Source organism: Chelonia mydas, chromosome 12, assembly GCF_015237465.2.
Source record: "Chelonia mydas isolate rCheMyd1 chromosome 12, rCheMyd1.pri.v2, whole genome shotgun sequence".
Classification (NCBI taxonomy): domain Eukaryota; kingdom Metazoa; phylum Chordata; order Testudines; family Cheloniidae; genus Chelonia; species Chelonia mydas.
In genome coordinates this window covers 38,308,294-38,326,566 of record NC_051252.2, presented here as the reverse complement: position 1 = coordinate 38,326,566, position 18,273 = coordinate 38,308,294, and the positions used below count along the sequence as shown (strand labels likewise).

General features: G+C 52.9%; 1 protein-coding gene across 3 annotated transcripts; it reads left to right on the top strand.

Moving 5' to 3' along the window:
- The first annotated feature begins 1,812 nt into the window (after positions 1-1,812).
- PABPN1L (PABPN1 like, cytoplasmic) lies at positions 1,813-16,595 on the top strand. 3 transcript variants are annotated; one of them, XM_043526566.1, is made up of 8 exons: positions 1,813-2,009; positions 3,089-3,266; positions 6,817-6,925; positions 8,329-8,396; positions 9,083-9,189; positions 11,103-11,190; positions 11,932-12,077; positions 14,149-16,595. In XM_043526566.1, exons 1-8 carry the CDS (start codon positions 1,990-1,992, stop codon positions 14,186-14,188), a joined length of 756 nt encoding a protein of 251 aa, XP_043382501.1. In that variant the 5' UTR covers positions 1,813-1,989; the 3' UTR covers positions 14,189-16,595. The 3 variants fall into 3 exon arrangements, with proteins under 3 accessions (XP_043382501.1, XP_043382500.1, XP_043382499.1); XM_043526565.1 differs by having other exon boundaries at positions 1,909-2,009; positions 13,761-16,595; XM_043526564.1 differs by having other exon boundaries at positions 1,909-2,009; positions 13,750-16,595.
- Positions 16,596-18,273: the final 1,678 nt, after the last annotated feature.

The following is an 18,273-nucleotide window of genomic DNA, read 5'->3' as shown; positions in this document are numbered from 1 at the left end:
TATTGCAATGCAGCCCCTACCCCCGCCAAGCGTGCATTCCCATGCTTTGCACATACGGGACAAACTCCCATGTAAGCTCCATCCTCAAACTGTGCCCCCTGGGGCACCTGCTGGTGGGTCCCCAGAGAGCCCAACAGTCAGATGTTGCTGGCACCACCTCTGGATCTCCTTGTTGTCAGCTGCTGCAGCAGATAAAAACATCTGGAAACAAGGAGCAGGGGGCCGCTGCTCCAGGCTGGGGAGGAAAGGAAACAAGAGCCACCAGCTGGAAGGCTGGCACCAGCGAACGGAGGAGGAGTGCAGCTGGGGAAGGGGAATGGGAGCAGGAAGTGGGCCCATTTCAGGGGAGAGGGATTCACCCCTAGACAGGCCAGGCCAGGCCAGGCCGTGTTGGTTCTCCTGAGAAAGGGCTGAGCCGATTGTGAGGGTGGTAGGGATGTGGTGAACCAGTGCACTCACCCCCCCCCCATCCCCAGGCATCCAGGCCAATGCCCCCAGCTCAACCAGCGCTACTCACTCCGGAGCAGGGCGGACGGACACTTTGTACTGCTCTGCCCCCCGCCAGGGGTCTTGCCACTGCTGGGACCCACAGTCCTCATTACTTTGGCTTCAGGTGAATAAGCCCTGTGTATAGCAGGTTGGTTCCTCCACCATGGAGTTGCAGCCACCTCTGGGGTGAACCGCAGCAGCCTCACTCAATGCATCTCAGTCCTGACCTGCAGCCCCCCATTGCTCTCCTGCCCCCCTCTCCCCAGTGTTGACAGTAGAGGGGAGCTTCGCAATGCCACGGACACTAAATGTCTGTGTACGAAAACTACTGGAGGTGAGCTTCATTTCAGGGCCAGCAATGTTCTGTGCAAGGCCCAGAGCCGTGCACTAGTGTCAAACACGGGGGCGGATGCCCTGGTGACTGGCTTGGAAATGCTGGGCTGAAAGGCTTCTTATCAGAGCAGTATTGGCTGCGGGGCTGGGACAGCAGAGGCCAAGGCCCTGCTCCAGCCGTGCACTAAAGCACCAGGTGAGTAATCCCGTTGAGCCCAATGGGGCTGCTCAGATGCTTGAAGTTGACACCTCCTTCCCTGGATTGGGGCCCAAATAAAGAGCATCCCAGACACATACACATAGCTCTGCCAATGCACGGCCACTCCAGCTGGCAGGGATCCCCGTTGCAGTCTCGGGGGCCATACGCATCTCGGTGCGAGCCAGTCTGGATTCAAAGGCAGACTCCTGGGGAGAGGTAGAATGCTAGTATTGATTTAGTTCCCTCCACCACTTAAGCCTCCCATCCCCAAAAAGCCCTGGGCAGAGAGGCATCAGTGCACCCTTACAGGGCGGGAAGTAGCAGTGACATGACCTGCAAGCAGCTCAGAGGGGAATGCAAAAAGAACAGGAGGACTTGTGGCACCCTAGAGACGAACCAATTTATTTGAGCATAAGCTTTCGCCAGCTACAGCTCACTTCATCGGATGCACGTAGCTGTAGCTCACAAAAGCTTATGCTCAAATAAATGTGTTAGTCTCTAAGGTGCCACAAGTCCTCCTGTTCTTTTTGCGGATACAGACTAACACGGCTGCTCCGCTGAAACCAGAGGGGAATGGGAGCTGTAAGGTGACCCCCAATAATAAGGCAGAGGAGGACACTTGTGTGATCAGCTAGCTAGTCACCAGGGGTCTAGAACCCCCAACCTGCTGCTCTGAAGCACAGAAGCTGCTACCCAAGGAGCTGTACTGCCAAACTAGCTCCCCCAGCAGAGGGAACCTATGAACATGTGAGCTGCTCTGACACCCCCCAGCAGGGAGCTCTGGTGCTCACACCAGCTGGGCTGGGACCCCTCCGCCCCTGGGTGGGTCACCGCTGCCTGTGATTGGCTGCTGATGTATCAAATGGAGAGCTGGCAGGGGCTGCCCCAGGTGCAGCTTCCTCCTGGTCTCCAGGTTCCCTACAGGGGGTTGATTTGTTTGTTTGTTTGTGAGAAGGGGAGCACTCAAAATGTTTGGCTTCCAAGCAAGGTAAAGGGTGGAGCAGGGTCCCCCTGCTGCAGGAATGGGGTGTCCCCCAGATCTGCCTGTTGCTTTCTGTTCCTCCAGTGCTGGTGACATTGGACTGGTTTGCCCCAGGCACTGGTGAAAGCATCCACTTGCCTAGTTATAACCTCAGGCCTGTGCTCTGGCAATGCAAAGGGCTATGGTTGCCCCAGCCACGCTTCAGTGACGGGGCCAAACCTGTGGCTTTAGGGGGCACTGGGATGGGTGGGGGACAGTTTGCCCCAATTGGTGAGTCTAAAGCCTTCCAAAAAGCCAAGGCTGCCCTGCCTTTGCTTAGGGGCACAGAGATGGCTGCTACTGGCCTGGCCTGGAAAATACATAGCTCCTATCCTGTTCAGAGACGTTGTACGTGCAAGGTGCTGCAGCATATCTAGTCCCAAGCGCTCAGAACTCAGGAGTGGGTGTCATGAGATGCTCATGAGATTTTAAAAAATGATCCGTGTTGGGTTCTCTTTATTTGCCTTCTGGCTCTCCCCAGCTCCCATTGCCCTGCTTTTCTCAGCAGCCAGGGGGGCCGGAGACTTACTTTAAAAAAATGTAAGCTGCAGTTTTCCTGTAACCCTCATGACTCCAGGAGCTGGGGCTTTAGGCAAAACGCCAAGAGTGGCAAGACTCCCGATGAAGCTGCAAGATTATTAGTCGTATTGACGATTTGTGTTCCCATCGTACCTAAGAGCCCGCCTGGGTCATAGACCAGGACCCCAGTGTGCCAGGGGCTGGACAAAGAGCTGACAAGCTCAATATAAGAGCAGAGACTTAACAGAGGGAGCCAGACAGACCAAAGGGGGAGCGCAAGGAAACAATGACCATGCTGATCAGCACGAGGGGCCGTGCTCTCGGCACACCAGGGCCAAGTTTTGTGTCAGGCCCGTGGCAGAGTAGGGATTTGAGGGAGGATAACGAGGGGGCTTTGTGAATATGTCTGGGGGGGAGCGTGGGTGAAAACATGGGAAGTGCTTCAGCATCTCAGCGGAACCCAGAGTCTCTAGCTGCTCAAATGTCATTTGAAACCTCTCTTTGTTTTTGTCACGGTTCCCATAAAGCCCCCTCTTTCTGGACCCCTCCGGGGCCTGGTGGCAGGACCCACCACCGTCCCTGGCCAGGGTGGATTCCTCCTGGGACATGGCTGAGATGGCAGCTCGGCAGAAGGCCGCGGACGAAGACTCAGACCTGAGCCCACTGGAGGGGGACAGCGCAGAGGAGCTGGGTGTGCTGGACCCGGTGAGTACGTGTCTAGAGCACTGAGCCGCAACCACTGATGTGTCTTTCCAGGAACCTGCCATAGGGCAATAGGGGAACCCCCCTCCCCCTGCTTTACAGTGGTGGTGCAGGGTGGGGTTCTGCTACACCTTTCCCTCGAGGCTCGGGAGCAGTGTGATTCATTGGTTGGCTGAATGTGATTTTGTGGCACTAATTTCATCCCCTTGATGCTTTACAAAAGCATGGGCTGGTGACTGGGACACTGGACAAGGGAGGACTCAGGACACCTGGGTTCTGGTCCTGGCTGTGGCACTGACCTGCCTTGGGATCTTGGGCAAGTCACTTGTCGCTGCTGCTGCAAAAAAGGGTGTGTTTAACTGAGGTTAGCTAACCACAGTTAGCTAATCGCAGGGAAGACCCAACAACTCTGCTTGAACTCGGATAAGCTGCTCCAGCTGAAGTTTGTGGGGCAGCGCAGCTAACCCCAGTTGAGAAGAGTTGCCGGGTCTTCGCTGATGTTTTAACCCGAGTTACAAATACACCCGGTTTTGAATTGCTGCTTGCGGTGCAGACGTACCCTTTGTCTGTGTCCTCACTGCAGAGCTCGCTCGGGCGATCAGCGCTCGGGTTAGCCTGGCTAGGCATGAGCAGCCAGACTGCAAAGCCCTACCTGAGTTACTGCAGCCTTGTGGATGCTGGGCTCTTCGGGGGGCGTCGCTAAGACGTCTGGGGGCCCATCCCCTTGTGCTGCTGAGCTGCTCTGCTTCGTTCCCAGTGAACTGGGAGGGAACTTGTCATCCTCTGGGCTCAAGAGGGGAGAACTGCGGGAGGGCATTGGAGGATATCGGCTCGGCAGCATCTAGCCTGTGTCCTCATTGCAAGGTACATGGCCTACCCGGTCAAGTGAAAGCAGCACCCGAGCTCTAGCCTATTGCCCAGCCTGTCCAGCTAGCCCCGGAGGAAAGCACCACTGCACTGGGGTGAGAGATTGTTGTGTGTGGACGGGAGGGAGGGGGCAGCCCCCAGCTAAGAGCCCAGGCTAACTCCGCAGTGAAGACGGACCCGAGAACATAAGCTCTTTAGGATGGGGCAGACGGGCAGCACCTGGCGCCACTGGGTGCTACTGTCAGGCCAGCAATAAACCAGGTTTGTTCCTACTCTGGATAAATATCGAACCCCAGATGACGTCTCTCAACAAATGTGAGACTGGTTAGAGTGCTGGCTGGCTGCGGGGAGGGCCGCTCCAAAACACCTGGGAGGGTGTGAGCCAGTGACCAGACTTCCCGGGGGGGGACGGACATAAATAACCCTGGGAAAGAGACTCAAAAGCACAGAAATGTCTTAAAGTTAATAGTAAAATATGATTTAAATGTCCTGGCCCCTGAGTGGCAAAGCTGATAACGTCGCGTTCACCCTCCAGGCTGTGTAACTTGCACCATTAGTGCTGGGTACTTGGCTTGGCTAGTGCAACTAAACTGATCTCTCTTATTTCTCTTTGTAGCCAGTCTTACATTTCCAGGTCTCCCGTGCTATCCCAGTGCTGTTCTCCCCCGCTGTCCCGTGCTTTCTCCCACAATGCCCCGATGCTCCCTACAAATATTCGCCAATGCTGCAGGAAAGGGTTTACTTCCAAGCAAATGCTACTTGGCGCTGGAACTGGGGGAGAAACAATTCTCTTGATCTTAGATTTGTTTTTCCAAAGCTTAAATATGGAGCTGAAATGTCTCCTTTTTAATTAACAACCTCACCAAGCCCCTCCCCAACCCCGGAGTGAGTGCATTGCAATGGGAGGTGAGTGAGCCCAATGCGCTCGGGCTGCAGCCTTTATCGGAGGGCTTGGTACGACCACGTCCGGTACGGTTCTGATAAATAAACCGTAACGCTGCTGCAGAATCCAGGCTCGGAGGCTGCTTCTCTTGGGGGTTCGCTGGGCCCAAATGTCATGACCTTTCCGAACCCTGGGTAAAAATAAGCCATGCCCCTGCCCTATGAAAAGCATCTGTGCAAATGAGCCCATTTTACAGGTAAAAGCCAATCCTTTGTCTCCCTCCCCCCTGCAGTAAGATCCCTTTAAACCCACACCTCGGAACTTCTGCTCTATGGCCCCAGTCCCAAGCTTTGGATGCAATTCCCCTGGCAGCATTCCTTGGTGGGGGAGAGGTATGCAGGATTCAGGTGGCTGCACATCCCCCCTTCTCCCCCATGGGAGGGTCCCCACGCTGGGAAAGGCGGCACCTTAAGCGGGCAGACCTGGACCGGTGGCAACTACACATCTTTGCCCACGAGCGGGGCCCAGTGTCTAGAGGGGGAGGATGGCTAAATCCAGGACAAACGTCTCCAGCCTTTCACCCGAGGGTTATGCAGCCCCAGCTCCTCTGAGCATCAGTCACTGGCCTAATGCGCTGGGGTGGAGGGTGAGACCCCCCCAGACCAACCAGACTGGCTGCTGGTGCCTGGCTGCATTCGGCCACCGATGATAGGCACCTTAGCCAGGCCTAGCTGCAGTGTCTGCTCCCGTTATTACCCTCTCCCCTGCAGGGGACTCAGGAGTCCGAGTCAGGATGAGCCAGGAATAGCAAAGCCGCAGCTCCTGCAGTGCAGGGCATCCCCGCTGTGAGCATTGCCGGGGCTGGTGGAGCTGAATGCGGGTGAGCAGAGCACTGGCTCAGGCCCTCCCGGTGAGCAGGGAGGGGCAGGGGATGAAGGGCACCCCCCAGAGATAACCCCCTGGTGGGGAAAGTATCCAGACATTTGGAGGCGATTCAATAAGCCCAAGAGGAAGCAGAGCTGGGAGACAGCAGCTGCTCCCAGCAGCCTCCCTTGTCTCAGGCCAGCAGCCAGGGTTCATGGGGCAAGGAAGGAGGCGGCAGCAAGAGGTGGAACCAGCCTCCTGCTGGGCCCCACCTGCCCATAGCATCTTGCGGGAGTGCGAGCCTGAGGGGATTCCCACAGGAGCTGCCCATCTCAGGGGGGTAGGAGTTGGCCCTTTATTTCTGACACGCACCTGCCATCCTTCCCCAGCTGACCCACCTTCCCACCCCTGTTCTGCCGTGACAGTGGCCCAGGCAGATGGAGTGAGCCGGGCGGTGATGGAGACAGGCTGCGGGGGGCTGTGTTGCCAGGGCTTTCAGTGATTACTGGCAGAGGAGCAGGGTTGCCTAGTGGTTAGGACATCCCCAGGGCTGCTCCCTGCTCTGTAGCTCCATTTTCCCACCTGCAAAGTGGGGGTAATTCTGCCCTGGCTTCATTAATGGAGCTTTGTACGTTGCTCAGAGATCCCAGGATGAAGCCTGGCTCTGGGAGATGCCATCTCTGGCCTCCATCCCGAAGGGGTGGTGTGTGTGTGTGTGTCGTGGTCGCCCTGGGGACCACATCATGCCAGGCACTGCAAAGACACCCCCCCTCCCCCCCCCCCCCGTGAGACAGGCCCTGCCCTGTAGAGCTGATGCTGAGCAGACAAGACAGATGCCGAGTGGGAGGAAACGGGACTTGCCCCTGGGTCTCCTCTTGCAGAGCTGCCCCTCTTTGCACTGGGTTCTCACGTGCTCGGTCTCTTGGGTTTGGTGCTCAGGAACTGGAAGCCATCAAGGCCAAAGTCCGTGAGATGGAGGAGGAGGATGAGCGGCTCAAGGAGCTGCAGGCTGAAGCCAAGAACCACCTCATCCTGAGATCGCAGGCAGGTACGGCGCTGCAGCTCCCCAGGGCGGGGTTGGCTCCCAAGGGGAGGTGTTAAGCTGAGGGTTTAGCTACACCTGGGAAACACATGGGACAGGATTTCCTACCACAGGGAGAAATGCTGCCGTGTTTGAGACTTCAAGGGACAGCCAGTGCCACATCCCCGTTAGCCACGGGGCGGGGGAGGACAGTGACAGTGTCAAAGGCTCCCTGGCCTAGTCTGCCTCCGAAGGCATAATTGGCAGGGAGGCAGTGGGAGAATGGGGGGTCTCGGCTGTGTGAGAGTGGATGGAGGACCCCTAGGCATGGCTTAGGACACTGAGCATGGGCTTCAGAGTGAGGGCTCATGGGTTCTGTCCCCAGTTCTGCAACTGATTCTGCCCTGAGCCTGGCCTTGGACAAGTCGCTTAACCTCAGTCAGTGATGGATACAGCTTTCGTCCCTGGGGTGTTGAGGCTCAGGGCGTGAGTGCAGAGTTCTTTGAAGGTGCTGTTGGTGCCAGAGCTGCTGGCTTGGCACAAGCACCTGGAGCTTTCCAGAGTCGAAGTTCTATTATCTGGCTGTTCCTGCTAGGCCAAGTCAGCTCTAGGGGCACGAACCAGCTCCTGGGGCTAGGGAGATCCTTCCCCCAGGGCTGGCTGTTTCAGTGGGGGGTGGGAGGGTCGGGGTCTAGCGCCTCTCTCCAAAGCTCAGGCCACTCCAAGAGGCAGGCTAGATGAGTTACAGGTCTGAGCCTGTATGGCAGGTCCTTGTAAAATACCCCTCGCCCCCCTGTACCTTCCACCCTCTGCGGGGGGCCTTAATGCCTCTCTGGTGATGACATGATCTAAGGACACAATGTGTCATGTTTTGGGGTAATGCTCCCCCTTCCCAAAGGGGGACAGACCCCAAATGAGGAAGAGAATAAACACAGAGGGCTGCAGGACTGGTTCCCTCAACAAAGGCTTGGGCCTAGCACGGCATCCACACACTCAGCTCTCACCTCTGGAGATTGTGGTTCAGATACGGCTGTCACATGTGAAATGAATTCAGTGGCCTCCGCCTAGTTTGTCCGTAACACCCACTGCATGGTTTGCCATGACTAGAGAGGCCCTGGAGTGGAACAGGGGGAGGTGGGCTTTGGATCGGGCCTGAGGCACGTTGGCAGATTTGAGGTTTGGGGGTGCTCAGGACAGAAATGGCAGGGGGTGATGCGTGGAGGAAGCATGTCCTGAGAATAAACAGACACCTTGTCTTTCATCTTTGAGGAGACCTCTTGCTCCGAAGGGCTGAGGGGCTAGTAATTCAGTCCCTAGGGCTGTCAGGGTTGCCCTCCCATCAGCACCAACCTCACTTGGCCAGAAACCCCACTGCCCCCCTGTCGCTCGCTCTCTGAACAGCACTGTCAAAGGAACTCTTGCCTCTGCAGGTATTCCCGTTCCTAGGACCACAGAGGAGAAAATTGAGGCTGATCAGAGATCCATCTATGTGGGCAATGTAAGTGGGAGAGGTCGAAAACCACGATGAGCCCCCCCTCTTCGGTGATGTTCCCAGGGCAGAAAGCTCAGTAGAGCTAATGGGCTGGGGGTGGGATGTGTCATAAGACTGTCTGTCCCTGCCCTCCCCTAGGAGCACAGTGGGATGAATGACTCGTTACCAGACGTGCTGCGCATCCCCTCCGATGAGGGGAAAGGGTGGGAGCCGCTGGCTTGAACTTATTTCAAACTTATCTGCTTGATAATTTCCACCATTAACGCTGGGTCTGGGGCTCACTTGTGGATATTCAAAAACACAAGTGGCTTTGTTTGGACTAGCTAGGCCACACGGTATTGTTCCTGTTCCCTGATCGGATGGTCATGGCTTCGCTTCAGGTTTCCAAGTGGAATGTCTGATTCTTTCTGGCTGAGCGTCACCCCGGTGCAGTGAGCGGCCAGCACAAGGCTCAGGAGCTGCTGCGGTGCTAGGGGTCTACACGAGGCCTTGTGAGCCAGCGTCACCCCTGTGCCAGCGAGCATCTTGCTGAGAATCCTTGGGGAAGACAAAGCCAAAGCTGATGAATGCAGCCCGAGCCGCTTCACTTCTTGATTGGCGCAAACTTTCACAGGAAGGGTTCTGGGGCTGGCTGGCAGGGCATGGGCATGTGCCCTTGGTGGCATCTGAATGGAATGGGAATGTCTTTGCAGGTGGACTATGGTGGAACAGCAGAAGAGCTGGAGTCCCATTTCAATAGCTGTGGGCAGATCAACCGAGTGACCATCCTCTGTGATAAATTCTCCGGACATCCCAAAGGGTCAGTGCTGTGCTCTAGGGACCCTTGGATTGTGGCAGTTCGGGGTGGGATGCGGAATATGTTCTGAGAACACAACGCATGATCCTCATATCTTTGCTCTAGAAATTCCTTTCCCTGAGCCCTATTAACTAGGGAGGGGGCCACTCCTATTTCTTCTCCTGTCTTTAGCTGGGATCATCAAATCCCTGCAGGAACCTCGGCTCTCTCTGACTTCCAGCATCTGCAGGGAAACCAGCTGTAGAACCAGCTTTGCTTTGGGTTAGGTTTTCAGGTTTGTTTCATTGTCCTCTTCCGCTATTGCCACCCAATGTCAATGTCGTTTCTGTCTCTGATGATGCGCTTGTTCCATCTGGCACAAGCTGGGATGAAAGGGGCTGCGGAGAACGTGTCTGAACTTCCGATACTTCGCTGATGTAATGAATGGTGTCAGCACGGCTCTGGCAATTGGGCTCTTAACACGTGCTTCCTCTGTTGGCTTGGCAGCAGCACTGCACGAAATGCCATGTGTCCTAAATATATAACCCGGGGAGGCTGGGTATTTTTAAGTGACTGTTTAAAAAATAAATATATATATATATATATATATATATATATTGCACAAAATGAGGCACGTGTCCATTCTGTCACATACACCTGTTCAGATTTAGCGTAAGCAAGGTCACGATGGGTGCAATTGTGCATATTCTGTACAAGGGTGCGGGTCTGTGTGATTTCATGAGTACGCTCCAATGAGGAACAAAGTAATTAAATGGGACATTGCATAAGATCCATCATATTCCAGGCCAGATGATGGCTTAATGCACTCACTTGTCTCAATCCATAGCCCACTACCCTCAGGAGGGGAGATGAGCTTTTCTGACAGCCTCTCCAGCTAGTTCTTCATACATACTCCAGCACTGTCAGCAGAATAACTGTTAGCCACCTACATGTAAACACCTCCCTCTACATTAACACAGAGGTGTATATTTTTATTTCTATAACTAACTTGGCTGCTGCTTCTCTCCTCTTGCATAGCAGAGTCATGAGCCTGCTGTCTCCCTGCATTCTAGAGAGTCTAGATTTATTCTGAACATGCTGGCAACGTGCTTGGTGCTATGGGACACCCATAAAGTTGGTCTCTGCCCTGGATAGCCTGCAAGTGAAGGCCCTAGTCCTGCACCGGAAACGTGTGGGTGGAATTCACTGCCCATGCAGATCCCCACTGACTTCAGTGGGGCTCTGTGCAGGCCCAGCAGTCCAGCCAAGTGCCATCAATTGCAGTATCAGAGCCTAAGACTGCCAGGGACTCAGAGCTATAGCATGATTTCCTTGGTCATTGAAGCTGGAGAATTTTCCTTGATTCAAAATCCCCTGGGAAGCTTAGCTCCAGGTGCTTTTCCTAGTTCTAACCATGTCAGAAACTTCTGCTGCAGGCTCAGTCCCCGTCACAAGCTGGACTCAATAACATCTGCTTAGCAAGAGCTGCACTTAAATGCAAGGCGCGAGCTCGGTTTCAGATTGGTGCAGGGGGCTGTGTGCTGCCTAGGCGGCTTGTCTAGAGCATGGCTTACCAGGCGGTGAGAGAGATCCCAGCCCAGGGAAAGCGCGCTGGCAACCGTCGTGCTGTAAACATTGTTTAATGGTTGATTGCACCTCCTGAATAATTTGAACCGATGGCGATAGGTATGGCTACTGTGCCAGCCATGGTGCAGCAGGGTCTCGTGTGGTCTGCTACCCTCCATTCTCTCAGTGCTGTCTGGAGAGGTGCCCAGTCACTTATCTGAAGGAAAAGCCTTTAGAGTGGCAGGACAGACTCCCCATGCTGAGCAGCAGACTGTGATGTTACCTGGCCACCTGCGGGGGCTACTGTGTTGTGACTTCCCCAAGCAGATGCTGCAGTGCAAAGGGGACACTGTCTTCCTTTCCCTTTCCAGGTATGCATACATTGAGTTTGAAGACAAGAGCTCTGTGAAGGCAGCGGTGGAGCTGGACGAGAGCATGTTCAGAGGCCGGGTCATCAAGGTAAAGACACCGGGTCCAACAGGTGCGAGGCAGGAGTGACTAGTGCCATGAACCTAGGGAAGGATTCGCCTTCCTGCCGAATGCACTTTGCTTCCCGGGCGTCTGCACCCGGACCACAGACTGGGCAAGGGATATATCATTGGGCTACAGCTGTTTGTACTTGGTTCGGGTGACTCTGGGCGCTGAAAAGGAGGCCTCCCAGTGCTGAGTCATGCCTCCAGGTCTCCCAGGATGCAGGCCTGAGTCAGGGTCTGAGCTGCTCCTGCCTGGTTCCAGCTTCTTTGCTGTGCGTTTCATTGGTTTTGCCTCTTGCCTCCCTCCTCGGAGACGCTGCCCCGTCTGGTGATAGGCCTTGCCCTCTGGGGACGAGGGGCCAGCTCCACTCTGGGAGGGCCATTCAGTGCCAGGGAGGGCCTGGGAAATGTAGCACTCATGGCCACCTTCAAACCCTGCTCCCTGCCATACCAGACTGGGAAGCTGCTGCTATTGGTTCACCAAGACCCCGGGATACGCTGTCTCTGATTCGAGTGGGAGACGCACAGTTTGCGAGGGAAGTGACAGGGAGTTTGCGAGGGAAGACAAAGCCCTGGCTGGGATGATTTAGTTGGGGATTGGTCCTGCTTTGAGCAGGGGGTTGGACTAGATGACTTCCTGAGGTCCCTTCCAACCCTGATATTCTATGATTCTAAGTGTTGGGGCAGGGAGGGTCCTAGCCACTCCTTGATCTTTGACTTGTCTCAGGTCCTGCCCAAGAGGACCAACATGCCGGGTATCAGCACAACTGACCGTGGGGGCTCCAGGGGCCGTTTTCCAAGCAGGGGGGGCCTGTCTCAAAGGGCAAACGTCTATGGAGTGCTGAGATCAAGACCCCGAGGGAGAGTGTACAGGTGAGCGGTGATGTTCCCTGCTGACAGGAGGTCGGCAGTAGAATGGAGAATCCCATGTCCTCTCCTGCCCGGCTGAGATTTGGTGTGGGATGTCTCCAGGCCTGTCGCTGTGCTAGCAAAAGCACTAGGTGTCTCAAGCATAGGCTGTCCCTATCAGACCAGCTGCTGGGTGGTCAGCACTCCAGAAGCTCTGGGAGGCTGGGAATATCACAAAGCACTCACCTAGCCCTTTCCATGACTAAGGCCTGGGACAAACACCAGCAGAGTGAGGGATAGAAGGTGGGAGTATTTATCCCTGTTTTCCAAAAGGAGGAAACCCAGGTGGCGACACCTGCCCCAAAGCTGCACACTCCCTGTATCTGCACTAGACTCTTCTCTGAGCTTTCCTCCATGGCTACTTGCAGTGCCATGAACAGTGTAAGTGCTACCGCAGACTGGCTGCGGGCGCTTCAGTCTCCAGGAGGCCTGCCTGGCCCTGCTTGGAACAGAACTAGGTGATGTAGGAGTGAAAACGAGGCCTAGGTAACTGCCAGCTATGCAAGTGCTCCCCTCGCTCGATGGGAAAACTTGGGAGAGAAAGGTCTAGCAGAACCAAGGCCATTGAATCAGCCTGCAGCATCATGCTTACTCCCTTAGCCCACATTGCCTCTCTATTGCAATGAGCTCTTTGTTTTAATGGCTGGCTGCTGCCCGTGTTTGTTCTGCAGTAATCCCTTTCCTTGTTCAGGGTGGGTTTCCACTCTGATTTCGAAGTCGCTCCAATTGTCAGTCCAGGTAAGCTGTCCCGTTTAGAAGAGGAGGCAGGGGTATGCAAGGGACAGAGTGCAAGAATACAGACAGGACTTGCTAAGGGCAAGGGGAGCAGGGGGTTAATCAACACAAGCCTTGATACTTCTGGCTCCCCGCAGTAAAACCAGAGTAGTGTTCCCATGGGGTGAGAGATGGGACGGGGGGGGAGGGGCGTTCTTGCAGGAATCTTCTCCTAAGGGCTTGAGGATGTTACTTCAGAGAGAAGCCTGCACTAGAAGCATATTCCTCTCCTGGTCCCACGGGCAGTCACATGCTGTTAACATCACCCATGTGTCCACATAGCAAGCGGGAGGCCTGGAGCCGCACACAGATGTGAACATGGGCACCCTGGCAGGGCCTGCGGGCTGCAGCCCTCCTGCAATTGAAAGGGACAGAAATGAGCAGTGACTCTTGTGGGAGACGGCTGCCCAGGGCGTGCAGTACCTGTGGATGTCCTTCCACCTCGGTGACCCAAGAATGGCTGGCTTCAAGGCACACTGAGATGAGCGCTGGGACCAATTCTCCAGCATGAAAGTGCTCCCATTGCTAGATACGGCTTGCTCGGCTTTATAGCCTCCCTGTGGATAGTCGGGTTTATTCCCGTGGCGTAGGGAATTCCTCTTGGCCCTGCCATGCTGCCAGTGAAAGCAGGCAGCGTGATCTAGTTGAGCGCAGCCCTAGGAATTCGCTACTCCCGGGTTCTACTCCCAGCTCTGCCACTGACCTGGCAGGTCACCTCCCCGTCTGTGCCTCAGTCTCCTGGTGGGGTTGTGCTAACGAAATGCTTGCCCAGCACTTTGAAGACACAGGGTGCTAGATAATGGTTCTGTGGGCAGGCCTGCGCCCTGCGGCTTGAAGTTTTAGTACATTCCGCTCACTCCAGCATCCTTCCAGCCCAGCCCAGGAGTGCACGGGGGCTCCCTTCAGAGCCACTCGCCGCTGCCTCGAAAATGGATGGTGAGCCTATCAAGGCCCATGTGCCCCGCTGATGAGAAACCAGCAATCGACCGAGCCAGTCTCATGTGGTGCCATCACCGGGCGGACTGTGAGTTGACGCAGCTTGGGAGCAAGGAGACGAGCTCTCTCTGGGCTATATTGAGGACCAGGACTGCTGCTCGTTCGTCTGTGTGAGGCCTAGGGCAGCCGGGCCATCTCGAACGGCAGGTCTTTCCCACGCTGAAGAGCAGACACAGTTTTGATTCGGTAACTGACTAAATCGCTGACCTAAGACCGTTGCCTGAGCCGGCCTGTGCTTTCTGATACTGCTTTTGTTCTTGTCTAGGGGTCGTGGCAGGTTATCGCCGTGGTACTCTCCCTACTAGGCCGAAGGATGGGATGACGCTGGAGACTCCAACAGGGCTGGATTTAAAAGTGGGGGATGGGAGAGGGGTTTAAAGAGAACCTACCCGAGCACAGAGAAGTGTGGACGATTTTAATATTTTTGCCTGGATGGAACGGCGCACTTGCATGTTGCGCAGTTAACGGGGTGAGTTGTTATGAGGGAGAATGGAGCCAGGCTACCCCTAGCACAGCGGGGTGTCCACCCCAATGCCAGAGCCATGCTGGTACTTTCCAGGAGCCAGAGGCTTGCCCCGAGTTTGGTTACAATGTCAAATCCTTCTTGTTGAACCCAATATTCTCCAAGCTAGAAAGAACTGATCTCCGGGCATATATCGATAGCTCTTCACAGTGAATAGGAACAGAGTTCACCAGATCAGCTTTGTCCTCATCCTATAGAAACTGGAGGACAGGGCTGCATTTTAGGACTCCATATAAGTCAGATTTGGCGCTCTGGCACTTTTGCTATAGACACTGCTCTAGCAGGGATGTGGGTGGGAGCTTCTGGAGGACTGTGCAGAGCATTCAGACAGGGCTATGTTGGAGCGATGGGGATAGAGGGGAGCATGGGAAAACAATCCCTCTAGGAGAAGTGAGCTGCAGGATGTTCTGTTTCCAAAACAGTCAGCTGTGGACCAGCTTGAAGTACAGCTGTCAGGAGCATGTCTCTGCTCCACCCGCTGCTGCCACCGTGTGAGAAAGTCTAAACCCCTCCTGCTGCCAGACTAGAGAAACAGATGCCTCCACTTTGTTCTCTGTGACTCGCTTCTTCAGCCTGTCCTATGGATCATGGATGCTGACATCTCTTTAGTACAGGCAGGTCCTCAAGACCCTCCAAGGAAAGTGGGATCTCTTCTACCCTCTAGAAGAGCGGGGGTAAGATTCTGGGACACCACTTAGATTCAGATCCGGCCTTATTTTTTTTAACTTAACTGTAAAAACCTCATTAGGGTCTTAAATAAATTTTGCAGGGGAAATACAAACCTTTTCCGTTGAATTAAAATAACTCATTAGGACTTTGTCCCCCTAAGTGTGTGGTCCTGATTCTGCTCCTGGGTAGAGGAGTGAGCATAACTCTGTGTTTTGGCTCTCTCAATGTGCTCCTACCCTTCTGTACCTAAGAGCAGGATTCAGCCCTGTAAATCTCCTGGAAGAAAACATCCCTAACCTGGGTTCTCTTTAAACATTAGTGTGTTTTCTTTAATGTCTGGGGTTACACAAGACCTGATTACCTGCAAACTCTTTCTCTCCCCCGATCTTGTTCTGTAGCTGTGATGCAAGTCCAAGCACTCACTGTTTCACTTCTGATGGGCAGAGTTTGAATCCAGTCTCTAGTGACAAGTGTGAGTTTTGTGGGTCTAAGCTTAGGCTCTATTTCTTCCTCTCCCAGTGACCACAGTTTGGAGGTCAGTGCTTGAAGGCCTAGGCTGAAATAGCAGGGGTTGTTGCCAGTCAGGGTGGAAGTGCATGGAGGGGGTTTTGTGTGGGAATTCCTACACAGCACCTGTCTGCATTGTACGGTCCAAGCTACTGCAATTCGTCTCACTTTCATGAGCGCTAAACTTGCTCCTATTTTTAAAGGAAAATGTTTTTGGTTAAAAAAGAAAGCATGGTTAAAAAACCCCATAAACAATGTTACTGTATAAAGTTATACATTTAAATACATTTTATTAGAATTCCAGCAGTAACCGGTCAGGACCTTTAGTCAGGATCCCCTTTTCTCCAGCTACAACTGATGCAATTACTAACCCTTAAAGCAGCTTTCTGGACAGTTGAAGGGACGCTGTCAGGATAAGAAACCTATTTTAGAAACAGATTTTCCTCCCTGTTAACACCTTGGATCATTGAATTTCAAAAATCTAACTCCTCTCACGTGTTTACTATTTGCACTTTATCTAGAATGGAGCATAGAGAGACCGGGCTGGTTCAGGAGAACCAGAAAGTGAAGCAACAAAGTTTGGGTCGCAAATTTTAAAGGGGCAATCCAAACCTTTCCAATTGGGTTAAAAAAAAGTCATTTCTGTTGGTAGATCTTGTAAACCCTAAACTCTTTTTTACAAAACCTATTTTTTGGGTCTAAAATACCTGGCAGTGACCTTTTAATGACCGTTGTTGAAAAGGAAACAGAGTGCTGGTCTTGGCAAGTGGAAAGATTGAACTCACCTTTTTATGTGTAAAAGTTTATCAAAATAGTCACGTACAGGTGTGACTTGTTTGGGTGGGAGGGGAGCTGGAGAATGGGAGAGTGAAGTGTTTGACACTTAAGTTATTACTGATGAAATGCATTGATTGAGCTGAGCAGATTTCTCTGATCAAGTTCTGTTTGTGAGAAGGTACTCTTTAATTGTCATATCTTTTTTTAAAAAATAAATGATCCTGCTGTCTAAAAAAGTTTCTTCCAAAATGAAAGTGCAGAAAAAGCAGCAGACCTGTCTTTGCACTCGGCTAGTTACCTTTAGAAGGCTCTTAGACCACAGAAAAAATCACACCTACTGCAACAAGAAGATGTTTATTAGAGAACACCATAATATAGGTCCATATCCATTGACACGGTGAATTTGGCCCACAGTCAGGAGCCAAGTGAATTTCCAGGGGTTGGAGTAAGCGAGGTCTTCCAGGTTAGCATGTGTTAGGAGAAGGTGAAAGGGCTCACTCTTCATTTGCTGCAGCTCTGTCCTGCAAAGCTAATTGTTACTTGTAGTTAAACCATTGTTGGACCTTTCTCAAACAAGGGACCTGCAGGTTTTCCTGGCTTTCCAAGCAGAGCTATTCTCTCTGATTGGCAGAGACATAGTCATGATGCCTCAAATTCAGTAAGACCACAAGAATGGCATGCAAGCCAGCACTTGAAACCCTTCCGAATGTCATTTATCATTCTCTGCTATTTTGCAGTGATTTAACTAGAGTGTTTGTTTTTGAACAGTTTGTCCCTTCTCAGATATGCAGGCCCACATGCACCCTGGTGTTCAGTAAACTTATACCGGGGACAAGTGTGGCACATAACATCATACATCTGTGCTTCCTGTCTCCCTTCTCCCTCTCTTCAGTGCGGATTGGCTCCTCTGAAGTCAGAGAAGGAAAACCTCTATTAGCTCACATCTTCCCCATTCCCTGAGGATCAGTGCAGGATTGTCCCTGCAGCATGTGTAATGATTTTATGGCAGATACAGAGCTGGATGCCTTAGGAAGTGCTTGGAGTATGGAAAAGATAGAGAAACCCAGGAATTTCTCCACTTTCCAAGGAACGAGAGTTAGAAGATTTGGAAAACCGGCCAGGTGTTGATGCAGAGTTTTCAGGAGAAGTTTAGACTATACATCCAGTGCAGCTCTGGTGTTCACTCTGTGTTTCCTTGAGTCACTGCCTTCTGGACTCTCGAGATTTGAATTTCTCTTGCTGTGACCACAGAAGCACTCTGTGTTGCCAGACAGCTTGGAGAGCAGTGAGCAAATGGCTAGGAGCAGCCAGAGCCTCTTTCCTTCCAAGAAGCCAAGAGAAGAAATAGTGGAGAACGGAAGAGGCTCCTGCCTTCTCCCAGCATTCAGAAAGGGGAAGGGAGAGGAGGATCCAGGAGCCCTACCGAGGAGGGGGTTAGAAAGGAGGACTTGTTCTTGAAGGAGTTGCACCACCATGTCCTGACATCTTGGCAGCATTTGCCGTGAGGGATGATCAGTACGTGATGCTGCTGTAATGTCGCTACACAACACATCAGAAAAATGGATGTTGATAGGTTGGAGGGGGTTTGTAGAAGAGCCACAAAAATGATTAAAGGATTAGAAAACATGCCTTATAGTGACAGACTCGAGGAGCTCCATCTATTTAGCTTAACAAAGAGATGGTGAAGGGGTGACTTGATTACAGTCTATAGTTACCTACATAGGGAACAAATTTATTATTTAATAATGGGTTCTTTAATCAAGCAGAGAAAGGTGTAACGCCATCCCACGGCTGGAAGTTGAAGCTAGACAACTTCAGACTGGAAATAAGGTGTAAATTTTTAACAGTGAGTAATTAACCATTGGAACAACATACCAAGGGTCATGATGGGTTCTCCATAACTGACTGTTTTTA

Bases quoted from the DNA above. Each gene is read 5' to 3' on its own strand.
- PABPN1L (XM_043526564.1), top strand. From the start codon at position 1,990: ATGTTTGGCTTCCAAGCAAG. The intron at 3,267-6,816 runs GTGAGTACGTGT...TTTGGTGCTCAG, and splicing joins AGCTGGGTGTGCTGGACCCG to GAACTGGAAGCCATCAAGGC. The intron at 6,926-8,328 runs GTACGGCGCTGC...TTGCCTCTGCAG, and splicing joins CATCCTGAGATCGCAGGCAG to GTATTCCCGTTCCTAGGACC.